The sequence below is a fragment of the Danio aesculapii genome, chromosome 12 (genome assembly GCF_903798145.1).
Source record: "Danio aesculapii chromosome 12, fDanAes4.1, whole genome shotgun sequence".
NCBI lineage: Eukaryota > Metazoa > Chordata > Actinopteri > Cypriniformes > Danionidae > Danio > Danio aesculapii.
This window is the reverse complement of record NC_079446.1, coordinates 24,389,860-24,404,651: the sequence shown is the minus strand read 5'-3', so window position 1 is coordinate 24,404,651 and position 14,792 is coordinate 24,389,860. Positions and strand designations below refer to the sequence as shown.

General features: G+C 35.0%; 2 protein-coding genes across 2 annotated transcripts; both read right to left on the bottom strand.

Annotated features, from left to right (window-relative positions):
* Nucleotides 1–125: 125 nt before the first annotated feature.
* Nucleotides 126–5,952, bottom strand: dmc1 (DNA meiotic recombinase 1). Its single transcript, XM_056469663.1, has 13 exons — nucleotides 5,896–5,952; nucleotides 5,185–5,229; nucleotides 4,962–5,108; nucleotides 4,765–4,847; nucleotides 4,409–4,461; nucleotides 4,254–4,295; nucleotides 4,095–4,167; nucleotides 3,895–3,986; nucleotides 3,699–3,772; nucleotides 1,214–1,328; nucleotides 989–1,049; nucleotides 803–919; nucleotides 126–350 (listed from the first exon to the last, which is right to left on the bottom strand). The coding sequence occupies exons 1-13, from the start codon at nucleotides 5,950–5,952 to the stop codon at nucleotides 281–283; spliced, it is 1,029 nt and encodes a 342-aa protein (XP_056325638.1). The 3' UTR covers nucleotides 126–280.
* Nucleotides 5,953–9,970: 4,018 nt separating this feature from the next.
* tomm22 (translocase of outer mitochondrial membrane 22 homolog (yeast)) lies at nucleotides 9,971–14,387 on the bottom strand. Its single transcript, XM_056469965.1, has 4 exons — nucleotides 14,145–14,387; nucleotides 12,262–12,380; nucleotides 12,045–12,162; nucleotides 9,971–10,741 (listed from the first exon to the last, which is right to left on the bottom strand). Exons 1-4 carry the CDS (start codon nucleotides 14,235–14,237, stop codon nucleotides 10,667–10,669), a joined length of 405 nt encoding a protein of 134 aa, XP_056325940.1. The 5' UTR covers nucleotides 14,238–14,387; the 3' UTR covers nucleotides 9,971–10,666.
* Nucleotides 14,388–14,792: the final 405 nt, after the last annotated feature.

Below are 14,792 nucleotides of genomic sequence, written 5' to 3'. Positions count from 1 at the left end.
AAAAACAGAGATATAAGAAAAGTCTGAAATAGCTTGTACTTTAACCATTTTAGTGTATTTGTATTAACAATATAAATGGACTTGTATAAATATATGACAAACTATTACAATTAGACCAAGTGGAAACATGAATGTGCATTGTATTAATTCAATGCATAGATACAGATGGATGATAAATCAAATAATAAATAAGTAGGTACAGCAGATTTGAGTGTTCATCTGAACAGATTCCAACAAGAACAAACTGTAGACATTTAATTAACACTCTTTCTGTGCAGTTTTAGTCTTTTGCATCTGTTATTCCTCCAGCCGTGATGGCAAAAGTAGCTTCATTTTCTGGCATGTGTGGGCTGTGGAAAAGCAGAGGATTTCTTTATAATGCATACATTTAAAGTGAATATTAATCATACCAATTTAAATATACAAATAAACTGAACTAGCAATGTGAAAATGTTTCACTTACGCATTGTGTTTTTTTAATTAAGAAATAAAGAGAACATTTTATTATTGTAAGTGAATAAGGGTCCAATTTTCAATAAGGTTCAGTTCTGTTTGATGACATAAGTTAAGATCAATTCAAATGTTCAAATGTAATTGGAAAAAGTTAGAATGGTCAGATATTATTTAATAATCGCCTTTTTAATTTGGCTTCTAAGAAACAGGCTTCTATACACATTGCACTGACTGATGCTAAATAATAAAACTTTAAGCCAAGGCCAGTTTATTTATATATCACATTTCATGCGCAATGGTAATTCAAAATATGTACATAAACCCTGTATAGAGAATATCCTAAAATGACCTGTCAAATATCTTGGCAATTCTCAGTTCAGCACGCCCTTTCCTCAGGCTGATGCGTGTGGTAGAGGCGTGTGCCAGTATGTGTCCTCCAATGGGCTTTTTGGGATCTGCTTGAAATCTAAAATCATAATACTTAATTTAACATTCTTCAACATCTCTTTTTTCTTAATTTGTTCCCCCTACTTACGTCATTCCAGCCCCTGGGTCTGCAGTCATCTGGTTTGTGACAAACACAGCAACATTGTACTCTATATCCCACAAAAAATGTTTTATTTTTTATTGATAAAGTGGTGGTAGTGGTGAGAAAATTAATTTGAGCTTACTTCATCGGAGAGAAGACTGACATGGCATCATGTTATACTAGTGGTGCTATTCTCATTAATATATATCATATATGATGATTTCTACAGACCTTCAGAAATCTTCTGCAGTCTAGAGAGCATTTGTGCAAGTTTCTGCTGTCGCTCAGCCAATTCTCCTCTTCCAGAGAAGTCCACCCGGAACAGAGCCATTATTGAGTCTATTATCTGTGGGAAATTAAATGTTGATGGTCACAAGATTGAAGTGCCAGCATTAAAACATTCATATTTTATGTTTTCAAATATTTCCCAAGTGCTATTTAATGGAAAGATTTTTTTCCACACGTTTTTAAACATACATTTTAATAACTAATTTGTAGTAACTTTTTGTCCTCGCCATGATGAGAGTTTATAATATTTTACTAGTTGTTTTGCAAGATGCTAGTTTTCAGCTTAAAGTGCCATTTAAAGGCTTGACTACACTAATTAGGTTATCCAGGCAAGCTACGTTGATTAATTGTTGGACAATAATGGTTTCTAGGTACACCTGTCCAACTGCTCCTTAACACAAACTTCTAATCAGCCAATCCCAACTCAATGCATTTCGGCATGTAATCATGGTCAAGACGATCTGCTGCAGTTAAAACTGAGCATCGGAATGGGAAAGTGTCAGACGGGCTGGTCTGAGTATTTCAGAAACTGCTGATCTACTGGGATTTTCATGCTGTAGTGTCTGTAGTGGATGGTTTAATGACATTAATTGTATAAGACACAAAAACTTTACTTAGGGAGTAATTACTAAGCTCTAAAGAACAAAAAGGGATTTCTTCTCTGTATTAACAGATATCCTCAAGTACATCAAACTTTTGATATCCTCAAGTATATCAAACACTGATTGTTGCTTTACTGTGTATTTACTTAAAGGAATTTCTTATTGGTATAAATCGATTTCCTAAAGTATATCAAACGTTTGATATGCTCAAGTATATTGAATACTGTAAAATAGGCTGGAGCATACAGACCAGCAGTGCACGTAACTGACTTCTTTATACTGAATGTCTTAGGCCTTTTAAACTCAACGGAGGAAAAAGTAAAGGATTTTGATTTGTTACTGTGATTGTTTTTATGCTTCTTTTTCACTGGATTTATTTTATTAATAAAAGTGTATTTTAGTAATTTTCTTCACTGGAGTGGACATTGGCTTAATTTGCAGAACTCATCAAGATACCTTGAGTGATAAGGTATAAATCTTATTTACAATAGAAGATTGGAAAAGCGTTGCCTGGTCTGATGAGTCTCAATTTCTGCTGCGACATTCGAATGGTATGGTCAGAAGTTGGCGTCAACAACATAAATCCATCCTGCCTTGTATCAATAGTTCAGGCTGGTGGTGGTGGTGTTATGGTGTGGCGGATATTCTCTTGGCACACTTTGGACCCATTAGTACCAATTGAGCATCGGGTCAACGCCACAGCCTACCTGAGTATTGTGGCTAACCATGTCTATCCCTTTATGACCACAGTGTACCCATCTTCTGATGGCTACTTCCAGCAGGATAACACACCATGTCATAAAGCGCGAATCATCTCAGACTGGTTTCTTGAACATGACAATGAGTTCACTGTACTTATGGCCTCCACAGTCACCAGATCTGAATCCAATAGAGCACCTTTGGGATGTGGTGGAAGAGGAGATTCACATCATGGATGTGCAGCCATCAAATCTGCAGCAACTGTGTGATGCTGTCAACATGGACCTAAAATTCTAAGGAATATTCCCAGTACCTTGTTGAATCTATGCCACAAAGGATTAAGACAGTTCTGAAGGCAAAAAGGGGTCCAACCCGGTACTAGTAAAGTGTACCTAATAAAGTGGCCGGTGTGTGTGTGTGTGTGTGTGTGTGTGTATTTATTTGTATGTATGTATTTCACAAGACTAATAATTTGGCCTTCAACTATACATGCAGCATCACCAAACAGACAATAGCTGTCATTCATGAAACTTCTCAATAATTTGTGTGTAAAATATAATTTTCAGGAATCTTTATTCCAGGTGAGCAATTTATTGTGTACCAATTAACAATTTAAAAATACAATCAGTTTCACTAATCCAAAAATTCCTATTTATCATGCAATTTGATATATGAACATTTTCAGCTCTTTTACATTTAACTATAATAAATGTATAATAAACTTTAAGTAAAAGCTCTACCTAAAAAGTTACCTCAGAATCTTAAAGCTGCGGTCACACTTGACTTTTCCTCCCATAGACTTCCATTCATACGCACGCGAATGCGTCAGACCGGAAACGCAAGTTCATGCGTCAAGTTTCGCATGTTGTTGTGGTGCAAAGTTCAAGCTTGGTGAACTCTGACCTGCAAAATCGCATCACTTGACTGCGTGAGACCAATCGAGGATCAAAACACAACCTCTCTGGACAGAAATTTAAAACATGGAGCAATCACTCGCTTTTTTTAATGTCTAATCATCTTGTTTAATACCGCCCCTTTTCGCAGCGCCGCGCGACAGAATTTCGCGCACACACAAAGCCCGGTGTGACCGTAGCTTTAGACATTCTTCCATCTCTTACCAGACTCACCAAAAGCTTGAAGACACCACCTTCTTCATGAAACTTGGCTGCAACAAAATCTAGCAGTTCCATCTGATGCTCACCTTAAAAATTAAAAACAGAGACACATTTACAACAAAACACAGACACAGGCCAGTCTGACCTGATAAATTCTCAAGTAAAATGACACACAAAAACTAAACAAAGAAGTAGCATTTATTCTTACTGGTATATGCACGTGCATAAAGCACATTGTCCAGAACAGCTTCATGATCCACATTGAATCTGTCAGCGATGTCCTTGAGCCTCTCAGGCCGACTGATGTTCACAATTATTAAGGTAAAGAGTTCAGAATGACTTCTCCATATGAAATGGGTTCAGTAAAATGAATCACTCACACACAGCAAGCAAGTGCATAAATGATACAAGGTGTTTTCGGTATCAATGAAGATGACCTTTCCTCCTGTGTACCCATATTCCCCAGGAAGCTGAGCAGCAACTGAAGAAAAAGTAAAAAAATATGTTAATGGTCTAATAATGAGAATTAAATTCCACATTTAACATTTACACAAGATCCATTCTTACCACACAGAGTATGTGAGAGCTGAGTCTTTCCAGTTCTGAATTCTAAATGAGGCATGGGAAACAATTCACAAAGACAAAAACATCATTTTGGCAGAAGTGATGTACGGAAAATGCAAAACATATCATTATGGTTTCAAATCATAACAGCACCCTACCACCAAAAGCCTCAGTGATGGCCATACTCTCCACACCTCCTCCGAGGAGTTTTCTAAAGAAAATATGAATAGACCTTTCAATAAAGACTTTCATCGGAAAACATATAACAACATGTTACTGCTGTTACACTGAAAACCCTAATAAGTTGACTGAACTAAATTTATTGAGTAAACACGTTGCCTCAATTTAATTGAGTAACAGAGTCTCCCAAAACATGTATATTTCAGTTTATTTAACTTTCCAGTTTTGTAGATTATAATTGAGATTATAATTGTTCAGTTCATCACACAAAAACATATTCTAGCCACAAATAAAATTAGGTGTCCAAAAATGTAAGACCTATAAAGCTTCTTACTCAAACTCCAAACTGCCAGTTGTGACATGGAACACTTGCTTTCTCTTTATGCAGTATTCAGATGCTGTCTGGAATCCACATGTCTACATGAATGAACAGAGAATATATTACATTTACAACCTCCTTGATCAAATATGAGTACTTACACAATACAGCAAAAAAATGTATAATTTATGCCAACAAACACATCAAATTACCAGCAACTTTCCAGCGGCTTCTTTAATTTTATCCACTTTAGCCTCAGAAAGTCCCTTTATGTTGCAGAGAGCACGGCGTGTGGTCATCTGAATGCCCTTCACCGTACAAATCCCTACAGACTTCAGTTTCTTTATGTCGGCCACGTTCTTCAGAAAGATCAGTATGGGTGAGAGCCACTTTCATGATGATTTCATAACTTCATAATAACAACATTTTACTTACAATGCCATGCTTCTGCAAGAGCTCAATGTCTTGAAAAAAAGATTCCTGGAGATTTGATAGCAAATTTTCGTCACATTATATAGAAACAACAAATAAATAAAATACAAATGGGAATTTTCAGATTTAATTTGAGAAACTGTGGGTTAAAAAAATCATGTGCTTGTCAGTATTGAGATTTTGGGCTTTTCATAAAGTGTTTATCAGTCTAATGAAAAGAAAACAACCAAAATATACAATGTTTTCTTCTTCTGCACTGTGCCATAAATCTCCACTTCAGCAGCACTTAATTTAAACCAACTTTAGTTTTATACATATCTAGAATCTGAAGGGTTTTACAGAGGGATGTCCTCATATAATTAGCCTGATTATACGCAGCATTTTATTCTACAATACTTTAAGAACTTTTTTGTTGTTACTGATTTCAATCTTTTCTGAATTATGAAGTGATAAAAACAGATAACCAAACCTAAAAACCTTTTACTCTAATATGCATTAATAATTTATGACTGAGCATATTCCATGTAATGTTCAGATTGTGTTAGAATTGTACACCACTGTACATTTGTACTTTATGGTTTTGACAGGAGTGTCTTGCCTTATACATTATTATGTTATATTCTTTATAAACACAAGATCTAACACAGTTAAATAAAAAATCATGTTTTGCACAACTGAACGTATATTGGCTGCCTGAAAATGAATGTAAATCACCTCATCATCTTGGTATCCCGACTCCTCTTCCAAAGCTTGTTCCTCCAAAACTTTCATACTATGAATGAGACAAAAAGAACATTTATATCTATTTATATATATATACGTGTGATTTGGTAAGCCAACCACGTAATTCGGTAAGTTTACTATAAATCGTTTAAAATTCGCGGCTAAACCTAATTTACACGTACGCTATGTTGAAGCGTTGTCATAAAAAAAAATGTATTGTTCCTTGTCATAAGAATGAAAATAACTATTTTGACAAAATTTTAAACCAGAAATGACTTTTTACCTGTCGTTTTATTCCTGAGAGGAAGCTGAAAGAAATCTCGCGCCACAATCGTATATTGATACTTTGGGTCGGCGTGAACGCGCATCAGTCCCGCGCCTAAGCTTAGGCTACTACATAAATAAATAAATAAATAAATAAATAAATAAATAAATAAATGTCCTTTTAATATGCTTTTAACAATTTGAGCTTTAACACTTTAACACATTGTTATAATATACATGTTTTACTTTTAGTAACTAAAATTTACCTAAAACTTACAAACAAATCAGTTTTTATAAGTTCCTTGTTACAGATGAAATGTTTAATTTTTCTTTTAAACTTGTTTTCGAAAGGTTTTATTTCAAAGGTAGATGACCATTAAACAAACACAACTATATGACCACTATTAGGATATAAAGGAGAGAAAGCATGAAAATTAAATAAAGGAATGATGACCACTTCAGCTTTGCAGCATGTGCATATTTTCTAGCACTTAAATTACAAGTAAAGAGGAAGTAATCACAACACCAGACACAATAAAGCACATCTCCATCTCCTCCTCCTCCTCTATCATTCTCCTCCATCTTTTGTTCATTCATTTATTTACTTTACAGCTTGGTCCCTTTATTAATCTGGGGTCACCACAGCGGAATGAACCGCCAACTTATCCAGCAGGTTTTACATGCACACACTCATTCACACACATAAATTACGGCCAATTTAGCTTACCCAATTCACCTATACCACATGTCTTTGGACTGTGGGGGAAACCGGAGCACCCGGAGCAGGGGTCACCAATCTCGGTCCTGCAGGGCCGGTGTCCCTCCAGGGTTTAGCTCCAACTTGCCTCAAAACACCTGCCTGGGTGTTTCAAATATACCTAGTAAGACCTTGATTAGCTTGTTCAGGTGTTTAATTAGGGTTGGAGCTAAAATCCGCAGGACATCAGCCCTCCAGGAACAAGTTTGGTGACCCCTGACCCGGAGGAAACCCATGTGAATATGGGGAGAACATGCAAACTCCACACAGAAATGCCAACTGACCCAGCCAAGGTTCGAAACAGCGAGCTTCTTGCTGTGAGGCGAACGTGCTACCCACTGCGCCACTGCATCGCCCCTCCCCATCTTCTAATGTTCTCCGTAATCTTGTCATCCACCTCCTCCTTATCCATTATTTCCTTCCATCATTCTTCTCTTTAATCTTCTCCTCCTCCTTAATCTTGTCATTCACCTCCTCCTTTTCTATCGTCTCCTCCATCTTCACCCCCTTTTTTCCCTTTCCCTCCATCCTTTTTCTTTTTAATCTTCTTCTCATACTACCTTAATCTTGTCAACCACCTCCATTGTTGTCTCCTCCATCTTCTCCTCCACCTTAACCTTGTCCACCTTATTCTCCTCCTCTTGATCTCCACAGGATGAATCAGGTTGCTGCAGCATGAGGTCTCCTTCCAGTACAAAACAATCCACTACTACAAACCCACAGAGTGCTTTGGGGTACTGCACGGCTTTATATACAGCTTGGAATTATTTCTAATTTATGTGATTAAACGTTCTACTGTAACTCTGGTACAAAGACACTTCTCTGAAATGTTTTCTTTTAAAGAGAAATGACTGAGGATACATGCAAAGTTCATAAAAACAAATGTCAGCTGTATAAATTATTTTAAATGCAACAAAGCTTTCATTTGTGAGTTTTAAAAAATAATTTATTAGAAATTTATATATTTGCTGGCAAAGGACTGGAACGTTTTTGTGAAACTCAAACAACAAAACTTACATTTATTTACTTCATAAATAAATTTTAAATAAAACATTAATAAAAATACATGATTGCAATACTTAGGCTACTACTGCACATTATCTGATGAGCAGGTTCGCACCGTTCCCACATGTGTGGCTGCTTTTGCTGCTGCATCACGTCAGATAATCAGCAGTCAGTGACAGAAACAGACAGAGATATTTGGTTATTTGATGTATTTGTCGTGGAGTTTATTCAAGCCTTTCTGCAACGATGAGTCACACACAAAAGTCTGTTTTAAAGTTTGCAGTACACTCACATGCACGCACTTTTAACTGTTTTTGCACATGCAGCAAATGTGACAGGATACAAGTTAATATACACTGCTGGATATCCATTACTGTACACGATAAACCAGATTTAACATCCACAAACCGGAACTCATGTTGTGTTTAAAGCAACCTCATATATAGTTGTACTGTCACTCTACAGCAATGTTGATTCTAGCGGTTATGAATTGCATAGCGTTTTTACTGTCTTTTATTTATTACAAACATGCACTATTTAAAAAAATGTTTCAAACTTGTAATACTTATTCTTGAGGTGCAGCTGATCACAGAGAGTTGGAACAGATCTTTTAATCCCAGTTTCTTTGCAAACCCTGTTCTGTGGACATGTTTATACAGATCACTATGAAGACACGTTAATATGCTCCTGTCAATGAAGTCGGAGGGCGGAAAAAACTACAATCATATAGGGCTGCACAATATATTGTTTCAGCATCGATATTGGAATGTGCAAATCTGCAATGTCAAACTGGGATTATAGTTAACCAGAAAACAGTTCAAAACATGCGATTTGTGGAGTCGTTGCAAAGTTTAACTTTAATCTTATAATATAAAAGACTTTTATTTGGATGTGTTTTTTTAAGGCCTGTGACTTTAGATTTCAAGTGAATTTAAACTATTTGGGCACAAGAATTAAAAAAGTTTGTCGTTTTAATAAAGGTTAATTGTTTAATTATTTAATGCAATCGAATAATGACTATTCAATGTTATTTTACATTTGATTACTAAATGTATATTATTTAATAGTTAAAGTCCAAATGAAAACCATAAAGTATTGTTTATTTCGTTTTTATCTTTATTTTATTTTGCATATTTTATGCATATCATTCCAATCAGTATAAAATGAGGAATTCTTTCCTAATAAAGTCATCTTGTAAAATTATTTTCATATTGCAATATTTATTGCAGAAAACGAAATATCACAATGTCTGTTTTTTCCAATATCATGCATCCCTACTCCAACGTCACGTGAACACACTATACCCACACAGTTCTGTCCAAACAGCTTACAAAAGTTGAATTTGCATCACAGGTGCCCTTTAAATTGCAGTTGTTGGGTTATTCATTTATTCTCCTTTGGCTTAGTCTCTATTTCAGAGGCAGCCAAAGCGGAATGAACCGCCAACTATTCTGGCATATGTTTTACATAGCAGATACCCTTCCAGCCACAACCCAGTAATGGGAAACACTCATACACACACACACACACACACACACACACACTTAAGCCAATTCAGTTAATCCAATTCACCTACAGCGCATGTCTTTGGACTGCGGGGGAAACCGGAGATCCTGGAGGAAACCCACGCAAACAAGGGGAGAACTTGCAAACGCCACATAGTCACACCATCTCAAACCAGCAATCTTCTTGCTGTGAGGCAACAGTGCTAACCACTGAGCTACCGTGCCACCTTGCTGAGTTATGCTTTCTATTATTTTCACCTTTTTAAAGAGATTACTTAAGATCAATTAACATTTTTTTAATTTTTAGTTTATAATCTAATAATTCTGAAGTTTAATAAGTTTTTAAGTATTTATTTAAGTAGTAAATATTTTACATTGGACTGAAGTAAAATCTGCTATTTGGATCAAAGCAATAATGGAGGATCTGCCTTAAAATGTAACTTTCATCTAGCGTTTCTTAGTGAGGCACGTTTCACCAGTATAAATAATACAGTTTAGCCACTGCAATGTAAATATTACACAGAAGAGACAACAATAGAGAAGGCCTGTTTTTTAATCCTGTAATATGGAGAAAAATGGATCACTGATTACTGAAAGTACAGTTTTCTCTCAAACATTTCACAATGATTCTGCACACTGTATGGCTTTTGTCTGAGGAATAACATCGAGGAAGCTTTACATGCATGATATACATGTTAAAGACACTGTTGGTAGTGAATCACTTCTGAAAGTTTGAACATTTCTGAATCATAAACAAGAAACAACAGTAATCTGCAGACAGAGAAAATTTCACAATCAACATCGGCCCTGTGTGCCCTCATAAATATTACAGATCTTTCAACCACAGTTATAGATTCTCTACAATGTCAGTGCTGATCTGGCATTACAATGGCCAACATTGCACCGTAAACACCCTCTTAGAAACATAATAAACCTACAAGTCAGAATATTCCCAGTAAGCTGCTATAGGCTCTCTCTCACAGACATGTTATTAGATAGCTATAATAAAAAAAGTAAAAGGTCATAGCTTGGACGTCAGTCTATGCAGAATGTTTTTAGTGAGAAGGGCAGAGAGAGAGGGAAGTCATTAAGATCATTCTCCATTAGACTCTATACAGGGTAATGACTTCTTGATTTTGGCCAACCACAGCATATTCTTTTGTGCAGCTCCCGCTCCCTCTCTCTTTCCCCATCTTCTTCTACAACTCACGGATGTTATATTATATATAAATCACAGCTTCCCTGGAGCAGGAGGCATCATTCCTGACATTCCTCCAGACATGCCAGCATTTGGACCCAACAAAATCTAGAAAAAACAGAAAGAAAAGAAATGAGAAATGCATTCACTCATTCATTTTTCAATCAAAACAAGATACTTTTAGCAGTAATATTTCTATTATAAGCCATGAACAGATTTTTTTTGGTCAACAATTTTATAAAAGGTCCATACACCACCTGTATGTGCTCGTCATGGGATTCTACAGTGCAAAGTAGTCCACAGAGTTCACTGGTCTAATTGTAAACTAGCTCACATGTTTCCTGCTATTGATCCAAACAGTGACAAATGGCATGTTGAACCTGCAAATCTAGTTCACATGTTTTGGACCTGTCCAGCTTTATTTCCTTTTTGGCAGTCTGTTTTTGACTCATTTTCAGAAACTTCATCTGTTAAAATTGATCCTTCTCTATTAATTGGCCTGTTTGGAGTTCTACCCCCTGATTGTGAGTTACCATTTTATTTTTCTGAATTAATAGCTTTTCTGTCATTATTAGCTAGGCTGTGTATTTTGTTGCAGTGAAAGTCTCATCAACCCCCATCCCATACTCAATGGATTTAAGATGCATTCTTTTTTGCTAAATTAGATTCAGGTTCAGTGATCAAGTTTTCTAATATTTGGTTGCCATTCTTGGAGCATGTCAAATCTTTGAGGCTTGAAGCAATTACTGTTAAATGAATAGTTGCCTATCTTCCATTTTTGGTCTGTACCTTCCAGATGAGTACTGGTGATGATATAGTACTAGCTTACAACTCTTTCTTGACATAAAATCAAAAGTTTGAAAAACGTTTACACTGTTAAATGTATATATATCTGAATAAATAGCCGAAATAATGCTGAATAATTACTTCATCAAAAGCAAACAAACCTACTGCAACCTACAACTGAATTAACCTCATACTTCACAATAGGTTTGTTTTTAAATGTTTATGTTATGTTCAAAAAATGTATTTGCCCCATAAGGTAAAAGGATGAATAGATCAGTATATAGCTCTAAATATGGCTCATCAAAGTAGAATTTAGTTTCAGAACAATCTATTTGATTATATTAGTTTACCGTTTTAACTTTTATTCATAACACAGACTGTACATAATGCTGTTTTTCCACAGACTCTTTTTTCAAATAACTCTTTCATTTGTATGGATAAGCCTTTGTATTATGAAATTTCAACCCAATTAATAATATACAACGGATTTTTGATGACTTTCTAATTTATTTTTATTCAGATATATTTTTACTATACAAAAATACTTTTGGTCAAACATTCCCAGTCAGGTGTGATATTGCAAGAAGTGTATTCATATTTAATACAGCACTGTATTGTTACTCACCTGTCTCTGCTGTTGTAACTGCTGTTGTTCCAGCTGTAACCTCTCGGTTTCAAAGACAACCGGCAGAACTAGGATCATAAAGGAAGTAGTACCAACCCACAGAGCTGCACGGGAGAAACTATAAAACGTACAGTGAGAAAAATTATGTAGCTTATAAAGATTATTTACAGAGTTAAAAATAATGTGTTAAGTGTAAGACCAATTACCATCAACATACCTGTAAAGTTTTTTGGCTGCAGACAGCGAACACTGTGCGGAAACTTCAGCTGCCGATCGCACTGAGTCTGGAAACATCTCTGTGAGACCCCACAACCTCTCCAACATAGTTTCATCCAGCTGGAGGAAAAGAAAGGTAGAAGAATCACATTAGAAAATATTAAAGCCCTAAAAAAGTCTCAGTCAAATTAGGATGTAGTGAGGGGTAATGTGAAATGAATTTGAAAACTAAAACTTTGTCTAAATATATACTTTGTTTGATAAAATGTTGCTATAAACGGATAAAAAAAAGGATAGCATAATTAATTATAAATATTAAGACGAAAATAATATATTATGTAATTTAGTTTTTACATTTTTAAAATAAGCATTATATAAAATAGATTAGTACTAAAATTACATTTAATTCATAGAAACAGGTAGCCATATTTTTAGATCTCGTTTTATAAAACTTACTTTTACTCTTTTAAGTGAGAAACAAATAAACAAAATAGTTAAAATTAATAAATTATGTTTCATTTATTCAGTATTATATATACGCCTATATAAAATAACAACATTTATTCTCACCAGTAATCAAATAAATAAATGCAAACTACATTTTATTATATTATAATTAATAAAAGTATACTCAATAAGGTCTTGTACAAAAAAAATGTATAAAACTTAACATTTCGAAGAGTAAAGTATAAAAATATTTAAAATTTAATTAATTAGTATTTTGGGACTGCACTGTGATCATTCTGTCTTTATGGTGCCAATATAAACTATTGTTACACTGAATGATATTTCTGTTTTATTGTACAAATTATATTTCTTTCACAATTAAAACTGAATTACACATAATACATTCTAATTTATCAGGAGAAATACGTTTAAGGCTTTCACTTCTATTGCTTTGATGCTTAAAAACTCATTTTCGCCTTGACAAATATACAGAAGAACAATCAGGCCTGTAGCCAGCCTATTGAACAAGGTGGTACTCTTTTCCCAAAAAGTGGAGCTTTTTGCAGTTATTCTTCTCAATTTCTATTAAATTATGAAGTTCAAATACTGCATTTTAGTGACATTTTAAGCATTAATCTTTGCTGCAATGGCTTGTCACATGGTGATCATAACCGCACTTTTGGACGCAACAAAAAAAATGTTCTATAATTTCGTCAAAGTGCACACCATAGTATTTTACCACAAAGTGTTTATTAAGAAATGTGCTAACTGTTTATTGTGTGTTTAAAAGTTATTACTGTTTCATAAACAATGTTATGAGATTAGAATATTAAATTAAGAATTTTGAATAGTTTTGAAAGCATGAAAAAAATACAAATTTATTATCATGCATCATAAAAAACCTATTAGGAATCTGTTCAACTTTTTAAAAACCAACTAAAACATATTGAAAACTGTAACCTGTGGGTAAAAAAACTGGCCAGCTCTTTTTTCAGTCATAATTCGTAAATTTTAATAACTAAAAATTTAATTTATCTTAAAGCCTTTTTCTATCGGTTATTTTCACAATTTATGATGGCATACTGTCAATAAAGGGACAAATGAGCTCAAATAGGGGACAAATTTTGGACCTTGTCAGTAGGGGATGGGTCTTTCGAACCAGCCCAACCCCCTCTGGCTACGGGCCTGAAAATATAGATTTTTGAAATATATTACATAATTATCTGTGCTTCCATTTGTGCAGGAACAACCCTTAAAGTAAATGATGTGATACAAATACGTTACCAAAAGAGCTGAAGCCTCTTGATATCGTGTCAGGTAGGGTCGGTTACACAGCTATATTTTATCTAATGCCAACACCAATATATTTTTGTTTCATTACCATCTCTTCCCCCTCTATAATTACAATCATGTCAAATTCCAGAATCAGCCTAATACCTCCTCATCTTCATCGTCTCCCTCAATCTCATCTTCGGGCGGTCGCGTCTCCACACGGCCGGAGTCTGGAGAAAGCTCCTGGATCGTAGCCATTTATAAATATTACACTTTCAGCTGTAAGCTTCGAATTATAATTGTGAAAAGACCACGGTGGTGTTTCACAGCTTGGCTATGATTTAGACCCAGGCAGCACGCATAGAAACCTGAGGTCACTTGGGTTACATGTGAGACGGATGTACTTCCCCGGTTTCTTGTAAGGAAGCACCGCGACGTGTTACGACACCTGTCGGCAGGGAGGTCTTACGGCAGCTCATCATGGAGAAAAAAACAAGTCGATGTTTGGTAGTAAATAGTCGACGATGAATTAATGGAAGACTGCTCTCACTATGACACAATTCCCCGTGGGTTTTAAGTTATTCATCTGAAGGGAAGGAGAAACCCAAATCACGTCAGTTCACCCTCAAAAAAGAGAAATATGCCTACTGAGGGGATTTCAGACACCAGCAATTTTGTGAGAAAAATAAACAATATACAGTTATATAATAACACAATTAGTAAATATAATTAATATTACAATAATAAATAAATAACAAAACAGCAATAATACATTTATATTTGATTTAATATAATTTACAGTTTGATAATGTG

Coding starts and splice junctions, on each gene's coding strand:
- dmc1 (XM_056469663.1), bottom strand. CDS start 5,952: ATGAAAGTTTTGGAGGAACAAGCTTTGGAAGAGGAGTCGGGATACCAA. Junction 4,168..4,253: donor GCTCTCACATACTCTGTGTG/GTAAGAATGGAT, acceptor CTTTTTCTTCAG/TTGCTGCTCAGCTTCCTGGG. Junction 1,329..3,698: donor GTGGTGTCTTCAAGCTTTTG/GTGAGTCTGGTA, acceptor AATTTCCCACAG/ATAATAGACTCAATAATGGC.
- tomm22 (XM_056469965.1), bottom strand. CDS start 14,237: ATGGCTACGATCCAGGAGCTTTCTCCAGACTCCGGCCGTGTGGAGACG. Junction 12,381..14,144: donor GAGACGATGAAGATGAGGAG/GTATTAGGCTGA, acceptor CTTTTCCTCCAG/CTGGATGAAACTATGTTGGA. Junction 10,742..12,044: donor AGTTACAACAGCAGAGACAG/GTGAGTAACAAT, acceptor TGTTTTTTCTAG/ATTTTGTTGGGTCCAAATGC.